Source organism: Portunus trituberculatus, chromosome 46 (genome assembly GCF_017591435.1).
Source record: "Portunus trituberculatus isolate SZX2019 chromosome 46, ASM1759143v1, whole genome shotgun sequence".
NCBI classification, from domain to species: Eukaryota; Metazoa; Arthropoda; class Malacostraca; order Decapoda; family Portunidae; genus Portunus; species Portunus trituberculatus.
The window spans coordinates 30,737,735-30,752,734 of record NC_059300.1 but is presented as its reverse complement, the minus strand read 5'-3'; the positions used below and the strand labels follow the sequence as shown (position 1 = coordinate 30,752,734).

The 15,000-nt window shown below is 42.7% G+C and overlaps 1 protein-coding gene across 1 annotated transcript in view; it reads right to left on the bottom strand.

Annotated features, from left to right (window-relative positions):
• Positions 1-8,442: 8,442 nt before the first annotated feature.
• Positions 8,443-15,000, bottom strand: part of LOC123520163 — a 48,762-nt gene continuing 42,204 nt past the window's right edge. Inside the window, 2 exon segments of the mRNA XM_045282158.1 lie at positions 8,443-10,346; positions 10,349-10,610. Of these exon segments, the coding sequence (XP_045138093.1) occupies positions 10,018-10,346; positions 10,349-10,610 (591 nt within the window). The 3' untranslated portion in view covers positions 8,443-10,017.

The following is a 15,000-nucleotide window of genomic DNA, read 5'->3' as shown; positions in this document are numbered from 1 at the left end:
ATATTTATACATTTCATCTTTTAAACTCTCTTTTTAGCTTACTTTCCTCTCTATTTCTTTTAATAATATGAAGAGGAATAAGAGAGACAGGGTGGCAGACTGACAAGGTACTTTATTCAACTCTAGAGTAATATCTCTCTTTTCTTTATCCCAATATGAAAGAGACGAACAGAAACAGAGACACATGGACGAACAGAGAGAGAGAGAGAGAGAGAGAGAGAGAGAGAGAGAGAGAGAGAGAGAGAGAGAGAGAGAGAGAGACTGACACACGTATATAATCAAATAGAGCAGGAGAAATAACAAGTAATATGAGGAGTGTCAACAACATTATAACCTTTTTTTTTTTTTTTCATAGGAACCAAAAAGAGGCAGTCAAGGTCACACCCTGTCCTGTAATTCACGCCTCGAGTCACTTCACGGCGGCAACTTTTCTCTCACCCTCCTTCCTCTCATGCTCCTTGCGATTAAGTTTTGTTTTAGTTATCCCTTTAAATCTTGGCGGGAAGAAAACGATTGGTATTCATGGAGTAACTTCTCTTTTTTATTTACTCGTTTGTCTAGTTAACCTATACGTATCTATTTTCTTTACGTATCCCTTCACTTCAGTTATGTCTAAAGTTTACAGCGCATAATAAGTTTTGTTGATCTTGCCCAGATATAAACATTGTTGATCCTAGAGCAAGTTTAACCTCGGTGTCAATTAAATTCTTGTGCCAATTTCGGTTCCAATCTGATATGAGTGTAAACATAATCTCAATGTCGATCTAGTTTCTAATGTTTTACTTGTGGTAAATCGGCTATTATGATTATTTTTTTAGGAATATTAAAAGTAGAAGTCCTGAAGTATTATTGAAGTCGTATTTGGTTCTAGTTAAGCCTCATCTTGACTAGTTTCCATATCACAAGAAGGATATAAGTCTATTAGAATCAGTACAAAAGAAAATAACTAAAAGGATACGGGGGATGAGGGTATTCCTTACGAAACGAGACAGAAACTATCACATTTGCATTCCTTAGAAAGAGACGCACGTAGGTACAGAGCGGATCAGCTGATAGATGTCTTAAAGTTGTATAGAGGTATAGGGCATTATAACGAGGGAGACCTGATGGGGTCCCTCCTATTGTTCTCAAAAACTGTGCTTCTGTGCTTGCACCTTGCCTGGCCAAACTCTTCCAACTTTGTCTATCGACTTCTACCTTTCCTTCCTGCTGGAAGTTCGCCTACATTCAGCCTGTTCCTAAAAAGGGTGACCGTTCTAACCCCTCAAACTACCGTCCTATAGCTTTAATCTCTTGCTTGTCTAAAGTTTTTGAATCTATCCTGAATAGGAAGATTCTCAAACATCTGTCACTTCACAATCTTCTGTCTGATCGCCAGTATGGCTTCCGTCAAGGTCGCTCTACTGGTGATCTTCTGGCTTTCCTTACTGAGTCTTGGTCATCCTCTTTTAGAGATTTCGGTGAAACTTTTGCTGTTGCGTTAGACATATCAAAAGCTTTTGATAGAGTCTGGCATAAAGCTTTGATTTCAAAACTGCCCTCCTACGGCTTCTATCCTTCTCTCTGCAACTTTATCTCAAGTTTCCTTTCCGACCGCTCTATTGCTGCTGTGGTAGACGGCTACTGTTCTTCTCCTAAACCTATTAATAGTGGTGTTCCTCAGGGTTCTGTCCTGTCACCCACTCTCTTTCTATTATTCATTAATGACCTTCTTAACCAAACTTCTTGCCCTATCCACTCCTACGCTGATGATACCACCCTACATCTTTCCACGTTCTTTCAGAGACGTCCAACCCTTCAGGAAATCAACAGATCACGCGGGGACGCCACGGAACGCCTGACTTCCGATCTTTCTAAGATTTCCGATTGGGGCAGAGAAAATCTAGTAGTTTTCAATGCCTCAAAACTCAATTCCTCCATCTATCAACTCGACACAACCTTCCAGACAACTATCCCTCTTCTTCAATGACACTCAACTGTCTCCCTCTTCCACAATGAATATCCTCGGTCTGTCCTTTGCTCATAATCTTAACTGGAAACTTCACATCTCATCTCTTGCTAAAACAGCTTCTATGAAGTTAGGTGTTCTGAGGCGTCTCCGACAGTTTTTCTCGCCCTCCAACTGCTTACTCTGTATAAGGGCCTTATCCGTCCCTGTATGGAGTACTCTTCGCATGTTTGGGGGTTCCAGTCACACAGCTTTGCTTGATAGGGTGGAATCGAAAGCTCTTCGTCTCATCAACTCCCTCCTCTGACTAACTGTCTTCAGTCTCTTTCTCACCGCCGAAATGTTGCATCCCTTTCTATATTTTATCGCTATTTTCATGGTAACTGTTCTACTGATCTTGCTAACTGCATGCCTCCCCTCCTCCTGCGGCCACGCTGCACAAGGCTTTCTTCTTCCTCTCATCCCTATTCTGTCCAACTCTCTAATGCAAGAGTTAACCAGTACGCTCAATCATTCATCCCTTTCACTGGTAAACTCTGGAACTCCCTCCCTGCATCTGTATTTCCGAATTCCTACAACTTGTCTTCTTTTAAGAGGGAGGTATCGAGGCATTTGCTCCCCTAATTCTGGCTGACGGTTTTGGCACTTTTTGAAGTCTTTGGAGAGCCAGCGCTCAAGTGGGCCTTTTTCTAACTTTCTTTTTTTTGCCCTTGGCTGGCCCTCTTCCCTACATAAAAAAAAAAGCCAAATTCTCAGCACCAACAATCAAGATAAGAGGAAAAGTAACGGGTCCAGTGTTGAAAAATGGCTTAGGAAAGGGATAGTAAGGAAGTGGTTGTTAAATAGAGTGGTAGATGAATGGAACGGATTCAGTAATCAGGTTGTTAGTGTGGAATCTTTAGAAAGTTTTAAAAGACACAAATTTTTGGATGGAACGATAGGTGGGAATAAGTAGATATTTCTCCATGTCCTTATGTTCTCATCTCCACCTCCCAGCCGGCCTATACAGCGAATTGCTACAGGGAGCCATTAGTTGAGGCTCTTACCACTCTACACAGGCTTTACATATATTCTTGCAAACGATACGGTTTTAAAAATTACCCTTTAGCCCCTTCAGTACTGGATTGCAATTTTTACCATGAGTTTTGGGTCTGATTCGACGATTTTATTTAAATTAGAAAGCGTCTATGGAGATCAAAAGATTAATGGCCATTCTTCACTATTCTAATCCCAACATAAGTACCTGAAACTGTTTAAAATCACCAAGTAGTAAGCGGAATAGATATGAAAACGCGTCATGGTACCTAGTGAAGGGGTTAAACATAGACCTGGTGAATGGAGGAGTGTAGACTGCCGGCGCAATCAATAATTGATTAATTGTGGATGGCGGCCAAGGGTGAGGGTCATGCGAAAACAGTAGGTAAAAAACATAAAAAAATAACAAATAAAATAGACAGAGAGAGAGAGAGAGAGAGAGAGAGAGAGAGAGAGAGAGAGAGAGAGAGAGAGAGAGAGAGAGAGAGTTGGCCACCATTGACCTAACCTCGCTGCCATGTTAGCCTCAGTGCCAAGGTGTGATGCCATGTACTGCACGGAGACAACGAGGGCATGGCGTGGGGGAGGGAGAGCATCGGTCTGGCGTGTAGGAAGCTTACAGATACATCGTGTGTTTGGCGTGAAGGAGGCGTGAGTGAGCCTCTTTAACTCAGTTACTATCAACCTTTTTACTCTCTTCATTATTGTTATATATGTTTTGTACACATATGTAGGCAAGTAATCATGTAAATGCATAATGTATTGCCAACTTTTATCGTTGGCACTTTTGGAAAGATGGTTGGGGTCTGTGTTATATATGTGTGTATATATATATATATATATATATATATATATATATATATATATATATATATATATATATATATATATATAAAAGTATGTATGTATGTGCATGATTATGTATGCAGAATCTGCACATAAGTCAGTAACGAGTTCATGATATACAAAACATTGCTGCTGAAAAAGCCTTGGTCCTAAATGAGCTGCCGCTTCTGTTGCATTAACACTTCTCTAAAATGTTGCATATAAGACATGACAAAAAAAAAAGTGTTTGGTGTGTGCGGGCGTGGTTGTGTCGTGGGTATACTGTTGTCTATTTTATATTTAAATTTTCTTTGTATCATTATTGTCATTATTGTCGTTATCATTATCATTATTGTTATTATTATTATTATTGTTATCATTATCATTTGCCATTTATTATCTAATTAGCTTGGAGGGCAACACCAGCACAAGGGTATAGGGTTTAGGAGACGTGGGGATGCCACGTGTCTGGCGTGGGAGGCGTGGCCATGACGAGACCCATTTGGAACTGATGACGAAGACACGAGTTGGTCTATTTTTTTTATTAAACATATATAAAATATCAATACAAACTCTACACACTTGCTACAGCACATGTAAGAAACAAACACCTTGGAAAGCTTGTAGGAGTCGTATGTAATATGTTTATCATTAAAAAGAGTCCAGAGAGGAAAAGTCTTCAAAAAGCGCACTGCTGAACACGTGAACGAATGTCAGATGAGATGTAGGGAGAAAAAAAAATATTACACCACCTCTACTTACAATTTTGCCACTTTTTTTTTTTTTAATTAAGTCTTCCCTTACCTAATTTTATAATCTAAACATTGATTTATTTTTTTAGTGTAGTTTTAGCCTTTTTTGTATTACTTCGTCTTATTGTTTAAGAGTGCAAGCGCCATTCCGGCCATAATGAATACGATGAAAAAACTTTGCCTACGAACACAGAGACACGATCATCTATGGAAAGGTAAAATGACACAACAACCAGTAAGTAAAATTATCCAACTGCAAAAATGGGCGTGTGTGTGGGTGGGCGTGTAATGTATGGGTAATGGCTGGGGCGGGTGGGCGGAGAGGGAAAAGGGCGGTTGGTAGGGCGGCGGCGAGGCGTGAAAAGGCTGAAGAATGAAATGAGGAAGCGTTGAAATGTAAAATCTTTTAACTACGGATGTAATTCCTTCACACACACACACACACACACACACACACACACACACACACACACACACACACACACACACACTCACTCACTCACACACACACAAGGAATCCCCGTCACCGATCTAAAGGTTATGCTATTCTATTCATGAGATGACTGAGTGACGCACGTGGAAACCCTCTTTACAACAACACACTGAGCTGCTGTCTGTCCTCTCTGCTCCTCGCCTCGCTCCACTTCTTGCTTTGTTTACTCTCCCATCGCGCGCAGGATGCAAAAGCGAGGACGAAGATTAGTTAGATTACGAACCGAGGACGAGGATTACGTAATGGAATCTTGAAAGAGGGAGAGTTTAATGTGTTTTCTCTTATGATTCGTACAACAATAATATGGGCTTTTGGAGGGAAACTTATAAAACTGACGATGGTGCTTTCACACACGCACACAGGCACGCACGCACACGCAATTAAAAACGACCGAATTAAGAGCTACCACACCTCGCTGACGATGATCCAAGGAAGCCTGGGAGTAAATGATTAGCAACACATAGAAGCTACTCGTCTCAACGCTCGCGACCACCACCATCGCACGAGGACGCCTTATGCCAGTGAGAACATGATTTTTGGTAACATACAAACATACACACACACACATCTGGAATACTGACTAACTTATTTTCGGTAAACCACATCTTGCAATCTTGAAGGGAGAGTGTTATTACTGAGAGATTTAGAGTTTTCTTCTTAAATTTTGGTACTTGAGTGTTGGGAATGTTATCTGCATTTTTCTATTTATTTTATTGGTAAGAGGTTGAGGAGCCATCCATTAACGAGTCCCGTAAAGTGTCCTAATATGTAACAATGTCCTAACTACTCATTAATTCTGAGCTCAAACCAATTCTATCTTTATTACTGCCTATGAATTGAACTCTCAAGAGGACGACTTCACGACGCTTCAATTCATATTTCTTTTTATAATATTATTCCTTTCGGATGATGCTCTTCTGGTCAGACTTGCATCTTCATTTAGTCTCTTTTTTTTGTTTCCCTTCTAATACAAAACAAGTAATATGGTAGTATAACAATCTGGTAACGGCAAATTGTATACGGACATTCCAAAATTAAAAGAACGAACAAGTACCCTCCCATACTCGGTGGTCACGCGCAAACCAACGATGAAGTTTACCGAAATGTTATCAACGCGCGTGCATTCTCTCTCTCTCTCTCTCTCTCTCTCTCTCTCTCTCTCTCTCTCTCTCACACACCAGACAGTGTTTTCCTGACCACACTCATTCACTTCTCCCTTCATGTTCCACCTACACACAGTGGCAAGTGGTGGGCTACAAGAGCAGGTGAACACTTACACTGCTTATTACTGTCAGACCTACTACAGTGTTCTGCTTACAGAGCCCCGCCACCTCACCCAGCTGCAGTGTGCGGACAAGTCTGTTATTGAGCAAAGCGCCACACTCCGGCTGACACTCTAGGTGCACCACGGCTCGCCTACGTGAAAAATATAGACGTATCCACAGTAATCATGCTACACTCGCGGCTATGGTCACTGAAGGCTGCGTCACCGTACTCCGGCAGCCGCCACGCGTCACACTGCATCCCTGTGTTACTTCTTACCTATCCGGAGTCGCAGTTGAAAAATATAATAATAAATGAATAGTTCTTCAATTAATTCCAGCGTGTGAGATGTAATTTTAATCTAATTTGCTGTCCGTATCAGCATAATTTGTTTCAAGGCTTGGTGATTTGCAATAACGAATATCTTTAAATACAATCGGTGTTGCCTTAGAAATACTACTAAATGTTGTATGCACATGTTTGTAGTGATGAATATTCCTAGTAACGCGTAATACATGCACAGCTTCAGACAGGCAGGTTACCACAGTAAGGTAATGCAACTTTCTCCCCCTAAGCCACGACAACACCTCACGCGCTCGGCTCCACGTGGGTTTGTTTATATTTCTATCCCAGGCCGCAGACAATCGTACGCTCCATCACAGACTTTCGTATACTTTCCCGATCATCATCTACATCTTCATCTTTCCTTCTTGACTAGATAAACCCAGCTATACAAACAGTCTCACGTATTATACAATCTATGCGCTTCTTTATAGTGACTTAAATGGAAGTTATAATAATAAAAATAGTAGTGGTAATAATAATAATAATAATAATAATAATAATAATAATAATAATAATAATAATAATAATGGTGATAGTTACTGAATGTCTACATCTCTATTGAACTTAGCTAATGATTATGAAGGTGCGGAATACAAGCCATTACAGAGTAAACTAACAGAACACAGGTAGACACAGGTACAGAATTATGCACGCAGCAGCGTGAAGCAAAGACCAAACACACAACATGGTAACCCTTACTGTAAATTTAACAATAAGATAACGTGACTAAAAACAAATACAAAAATAGATTAGTGATAGTAATAATAATAATAATAATAATAATAATAATAATAATAATAATAATAATAATAATGCTCTTCATCGATTTTACACAACCTTAGTTTAGGAATAAAATAGTAATATATTATGTTGATATACGTATACATACACAAAACAATGTTGTAAAGTTATTAAGGTGTAGGTGAACCATAAAGCAGTGATGGTAACCGTGACAATGAAACCTGATGCTTCGTGACACAAAATAGAAGGAAAATCATAGATAGGAAAGAAAAGACGAAAGATGCCATAAATCAAGAGAGAGAGAGAGAGAGAGAGAGAGAGAGAGAGAGAGAGAGAGAGAGAGAGAGAGAGAGAGAGAGAGAGAGAGAGAGAGATCAAAGTACATAAAAAAAGTGTCTGAAGTCATGATAACTGAGGGAAGAAGTATAAGGCTGATAAACATTAGATGAGTGAATGAAAATTAGAACAAAGGAAATGGAAAATTATGATCAGAATGTGACAATTATTATTATGCATTAGAAGTGAGCAAATTGTGAGTCTGATAAACACACACACACACACACACACACACACACACACACACACACACACACACACACACACACACACACACACACACACACACATACATACACACAATACTACTACTACTACTACTACTACTACTACTACTACTACTAATAATAATAATAATAATAATAATAATAATAATAATAATAATAATAATAATAATAATAATAATAATAATAATAATAATAATAATAATAATAATAGCAACAATAATGATAATAATAATAATCTTGCCAGTCCGTAATTACCACTCAGTATTTGACAAGCACCTCCACTGACTGACTGACTGACTGATTCATGGCAAGAACAAAAACGACAAAAAAGACATGACCAGCCAATAATAAAGATAAGAAAAGATAAGAATGACTAAATAGATACAAATAATAGATAAAAGAACAATATACTGAAAGAGAGAGAGAGAGAGAGAGAGAGAGAGAGAGAGAGAGAGAGAGAGAGAGAGAGAGAGAGAGAGAGAGAGAGGAAACGACAAGAGACAAAAGAACACACACACAACACAACACAACAAAACACACACACACACACACACACACACACACACACACACACACACACACAAAGTGGAGAAGTGTAGGAAACATTACTGGAAGAAGAGGAAGAGGAGGAGGAAGAGGAGAACACGTCTGCATGGTGGTGGTGGTGGTGGCGGCGGCGGAGGCGGCAGCGAAACACGGCAAGTCTCGTTAACTTAGTAAGGAATCACAACTATGGACGGAAGATCTCTGGTGGTGAAGCGACGAGGTGGTGGTGGTGGTGGTGGTGAGGAGGAGGAGGAGGAGGAGGAGGAGGAGGAGGAGGAGGAGGAGGAGGGTTAGATATTATGGTTAAAATAGGAAAAGGGAGAGAAAATAGACGAATGAGAGAGAGAGAGAGAGAGAGAGAGAGAGAGAGAGAGAGAGAGAGAATGATATGAGGGGAGATAACGAGAGATGATAAGCTGAGGGAGATGGGACGCGAGAGAAGGGACACACACACACACACACACACACACACATTTCCTGGATGGTTGAGGGAAAGCCTTGGCATCCACGGTTAAAAGAGGGAAGTTGTTGAGGGGAGGGTGGTGGATGAGGGGATGAGAGGGGAGAAGGCAGTAGGCGAGAGGAGGTAAGTGGGTGAAGGGAGGTAAGTAGGGTGAAGGGAAGGAACCAGGGGAGGGAAAGAGGGGGGAAGAGGGGAGGTAACTAAAGGGAACTCTTGCATCACCTTCCTTCCCCTCCCATCAATCTAGCTGTGACGGCAGGAGGAGGAGGAGGAGGAAAAGGAGGAGGAGGAGGAGGAGGAGGAGGAGGAGGAGGAGGAGGAGGAGGAAGTGAAGGACGAGGACGAGGAGGAGAAAAACATGCGAAAGAGGAAAAAGAGCAGCAGAAAATGAGAGAAGTGGCAGAATAGAGGAAAACCAGTAGATAGTGAAGACGAAAATGGCGCTGAAGGAGGCGGAGGAGGAGGAGGAGGAGGAGGAGGAGGAGGAGGAGGAGGAGGAGGAGGAGGTGGCGGTGGTGGTGGTGAAGGGTGAGGCAGTATATTTTCCACGCACCAGTGTACCGCGGCGCTGCACCACGCACGAGGGTGTGTTAGCCTAGCGTCACTCCAGAGGTACAACACCGGAACGTTGAGGCAGGGACGTGGGGCGGGAGGCGGGGCAGATGGGGACTTGGGGCGTGGGGCGAGGAGAGAGGGGTGAGGGCGAGGGTATTTGCAAGAGGGAAGAGGAGGGGCGGGGGCGGGGGAGGGGCGGGCGGGGATGAGATTAAGGGTAGGTTATCTACACTGAACACGTGACATATAAAATCCATGAAGCAAAAAACACCTTAACAGTGAAATTGGCTGAAGTGTTTTTATGATCTTGTTTCGTCTGTCTGTTTGCTTTTTTTTTTTTCTCTCTCTCACTTTCTCTTTTTTTGTTTTGCATCTTTCTCCTCCGCCACTTTGGTTATCGCTATTATCATTACTTTTCTATCACTTTGCTGTTGATATCGTTGTTGTTGTTGTTGTTATTATTATTATTATTATTATGAATCACGCCTTTACCGAGCGTCCTCCTTCCTCCTGGGCGGCGCGTCGTGGCAGTACACCTGCTGCAGACTCTCGTAGCTGGGCGGGGAGGGCGTCGCCTGCCCGTACACAGAGGGCGCCACCGCGGATGACGCAACGTAAGTAGTGGACGACGATGACGACGAGGATGACGGGTGAGAGAGACCGCCGGCGGGGGGTGACTGGTAGTGGGTGAAGATGGGTGACGATGAGCGGTCGAAGAGGCACGCGGCGGCGGCGGCGGCGGCGGCGGCGCCTCTCCCTTCGTGGTGAATGGTCGGGGTGAGGCTACGAGGCGAGTCGCAGAAGGAGGCGCTAAAGAGGGCGTGGTGCACAGCGGCGACGAGGACCTGTCCAGCATCACGCCTGCCGCTGGGGGACTGCTGGTGGCGGGAGCGCTGGTCTGTGGCGGCGGGGGCGGCGGTGGCGGCGAGGTAACCAGGTCCTGCAGCGTCTTGGCGTCCATAATGAGCTCCGGAGACAGGCTGCTGTATTCAGGCGGAGACTCGTAGGGCGGCGGCGAGTCCTTCATCCACTTCTTGACCACAATGCCATGGGTCTCCGTCAGGTAGGTGATATTGGCGGCCTGCGGGTGAGGGAGAGGGCGTCACAACACAGGAACACACGGAAAGCAGCAGCAAGTCACCAGCCCACACACCTGACTGTGCCTCTACAAAATTTACCTGCTTCAACTAATTTAGCTTCATTACTCCACTCAACTACAATATCAGACAAAAGGAAGGCACAGTATAAAGCAGTAGTAGTAGTAGTAGTAGTAGTAGTAGTAGTAGTAGTAGTAGTAGTAGTTATTGTTGTTGTTGTTGTTGTTGTAGTTTTAAGACACTTATCCTCCAATTTTGAGGTAACCCACTTGGCTTTTTATTTGGGGACAGGCAACCCAGTGCCCCTTCGCCCCTCCCCTCCATCTCTCTCTCTCTCTCTCTCTCTCTCTCTCTCTCTCTCTCTCCGTTTACTGTTGCCCTCGGCCAATGCCCCTCTTACATAAAGAAAAAAATAGCAGTAGTAGTAGTAGTAGTAGTAGTAGTAGTAGTAGTAGTAGTAGTAGTAGTAGTAGTAGTAGAAAGGAAAAGTGCGAAAAAATAATGATGACAAACATTTGAGAGAATGGTAGTTGTGGCAATGGTTGTAGTAGTACTGGTAGTGGTAGTGGTAGTGGTAGTGGGAGTGGTAGTAGTGGCAGTGGCAGTGGAAGCGATAGCGATGGTGATGGTGATGGTGATGATAGTGATGGTGATGGTGGTGGTGATGATGATGGTGATGATGGTGATAGTGGTGGTGGTGATGGGAACGGGAAGACGAGTTTTACCTAACAACCTTGAAAAAGCTGAACCCCGCGGCTCAACAACTACAAACCCACCTCACGCACCCTAGTTAGTTGCCTTAGAGAGCTTACACGACAATACTGATGGAAAAGAAAACAAATAAGAAAAGAAAATAATGAAAAATAAATACATAAACAAAAGCTCTTAAGTGAAAAATAAATAAAGAAATAAAAAATAATCACCACATATATAAAGAAGTAAATAAATAGATAAATAGTTAAAAAAGAAAGATAAAGGAGAGAGAGAGAGAGAGAGAGAGAGAGAGAGAGAGAGAGAGAGAGAGAGAGAGAGAGAGAGGGAATGTAGGAGAGGAGAAAAGGGAAGAAAGACTGGTTTAGGGAGTTCTGACGCGTTGCTGTGAGAGTCAACTATGTGGGGAGAGGAGGAGGAGAAGGAAGAAAAGAGGAGGAGGAGGAGGAGGAGGAGGAGGAGGAGGAGGAGGAGGAGGAGGAGAAGGAGAAGGAGGAGAAGGAGGAGAAGGAGGAGGAGGAGGAGGAGGAGGAGGAGAAATAGGAGGGGGAGAAGGAGTAAATCTAAAAGAAGAAGAAGAAGAAGAAGAAGAAGTCTTTTTCCACGTCCATTGAGAGAAAGAAAGAAAGAAAGAAAAAGAACGAACGAACGGAGAGAAAAGAAGAAAACAACTCTGATGAATTACTAGGAAGCCTTTTCACGTCCAGAGAGAGAGAGAGAGAGAGAGAGAGAGAGAGAGAGAGAGAGAGAGAGAGAGAGAGAGAGAGAGAGAGAGAGAGAGAGAGAGACCGCAGTGCTTACTATACTATACCAAATCCACAATCTATTAGACACTAGAAGAGTAAGATGAAGAAGAAAAGAAGAAGAAGGAGGAGGAGGGGGAGGAAGAGGAGGAGAAGGAGGAGGAGGAGGAGGAGGAGGAGGAGGAGGAGGAGAAGGAGGAGGAGGAGGAGAAGAAGAAGAAGAAGAAGGAGGAGGAGGAGGAGGAGGAGGAGGAGGAGGAGGAGGAGGAGGTGGAGGAGGAGGAGGATTTAAAAAAGAGAAGTAAGAACACCACTATCTCATTCCTCCGTGAAGCAACTAAAATGACGACCACTAAGTCTTCTAAAAGCATAAACGCAGCGTGAAGAGAAGGAGGAGGAGGAGGAGGAGGAGGAGGAGGAGCTGTGTCGCCTCATCCTCCACACGTGCGGAAGGGAAAGGAACAGACACCTCCCTCGTATTTTTATTTATTTATTTATTTTAAGGGTAACTTAAATGACCGCGGGGCGTGAGGTGGTGAAGAGAGAGAGAGAGAGAGAGAGAGAGAGAGAGAGAGAGAGAGAGAGAGAGAGAAATAGGTAAATTGAAAGAAGTATTTAAAGTAAGAAATAGAGTAAATGAACATAGATGAAATAGTAGAAATGTAAAAAAAAAAAAAAAAAGAAAAAAAGGGAAAAAAAAGAAAAAGAGGACTAGAAAACAATACGAAGAAAATGATACTTGAACAAATACACATGCACAAATAAGGTAGACGAAAAATTTGACTAGGAAAAAAAATGATGGAAAAATGAAGCGCAAACGTGAAAAAAGAGAATGGGTAAATGAATAAGTAGATGATTTATGACACGTAATGAGGAGGGATGAAGCAAGTGAGGAGAGGAGAGGAGAGGAGAGGAGAGGCCTGGATATGGAAGTGCAAGGAAGGAGGAGGAGGAGAAGGAGAAGGAGAGGAAGACCCAAGATTAGATGGAAAGACTGTATATATATAAAAAAGACGACATGAAAGAGAAAGGACTGCAAAATAACATAACATGGTGGTGGGTGACAGAGACAGATGGAGGAGACTCATCAAAAAAAAAAAAAAAAAAAAAAACAGCGACCCCGTAGAAAAGAATGAAGAAATGGTACTAATTCTTTCTTTCTTTTTTTTCTATCTAATAAGAAAAAAACAAATAGAAAATAAGGAAAATTTGAAGGAGTGACTTAGAAAAAAAAACAAAAAGATACGCAATGGTCAATAATGAATAAATAAATAACAACAACAACGAAAACAAAAACAAAACATATCCATTAACCAAAATACCAATAAAACTAAAATAAAAACTAAAAATAAAAACTAAAAGAAAACGATAAAAAAAAAAACATTAGGAAATAAAATAAATACCAACAAAACAAGATGATCTCCGTTTTCTGTCATTCCCTCGCATTGGTGGATAGGGGGAGGAGGGAGGGGGTGAAAGGGGATCTCAAAGAAATACAACAAAAGACACACTCGCAGTAAAAACCATTGAAATATAGAGTGACTGCGTAGCGTGAAGTGAAAAGACCTTGCTTATAGGATATCGCGCCCCCACACACACACACACAGCAAGGTCACGTTAACAGGACAGCTTGTGTGTGTGTGTGTGTGTGTGTGTGTGTGTGTGTGTGTGTGTGTGTGTGTGTGTGTGCAAGGTCAGTCATCCCTCACACTCAAGGTTAGCTGATCCTGGCTGTGTGTGTGGGATGGCCGGCCGCGCGCGTGTGTGTGGAGGGGGCAAGGGGAGGTGAGGAGTGTTGTGTGGTGGTGGGCGTGGTGGTGGGCGTGGTGGAGGGCGTGGCAGGGAGCAGGTGTGATGACTGTGGCAGGTGGAGTTAATAAAAGTGTCGTGATGTCTGTGTGTGTGTGTGTGTGTGTGTGTGTTACTTGGTAGTGGTGGTGGTGGTGGTGGGGGAAAGATTGTCGTGTTGATAGTGAAGGGCGTGATGGTGGTGATGATGATGATAGCCGGTAAAAATATCCTAATCTGATGTAACTTAACATGACCTTACTTAACCTAACCTAACCTAACCTAGCATGACCTTACTTAACCTAACCTAACCTAACCTAGCATGACCTTACTTAACCTAACCTAACCTAGCATGACCTTACTTAACCTAACCTAGCATGACCTTACTTAACCTAACGTACTCGAACTGAACTAAATGAAATCAAACCCAACAAAACTAACCTCACTTGATATAATTTGACCTTACCTAACCTTGACGAACTTGACCTCACCTCACCTCACCTCACCTCACCTCACCTAACCAAGATCGAATCCAACACAACCCAATTCAGATCAAACGTGACTCGACAGAACGAAAAAAAAAATCCATCACAACCAATATAAGCCATGCCAAGCCACGCCATCCCAATCCAAACCCACCTAATCCATCTAAAATCCAACCCAACTCACTGAAACCCAACGTAACCTAACCCAAACCCACCTCAACCTAACCCAAAACTTAAACCAACCCATCCAAATCAAACCAGACCCAGCTAAGCCAACCCAACCTAATCCAAACTCAACCCAATCCATCTAGAATCCAATCCAAGCCACCCAAACCTAATATAAAGAAACCCAAATCCACATAAACCTAATCTAAACCCATCCAAATTAAACTAAGCCATCCTAACCCAATCAAAACTCGACCCAGTCCATCTAGAATCCAACCCAAGCCACCCAATCTAACCCAAATTAACCGAAACCCACCTCAACCCAAACTCAAGCCAGCCTAACCTAACCCAACCCAAACCTATGCCACCCCAACCCAACCCACTCCAACCTCACCTCAATCCATCTAGAATCAAACCCAAGCCACCCAAATGAACCCAAACCCACACAAACAACTCACTTTTAAAATAACCCAACCTAACCC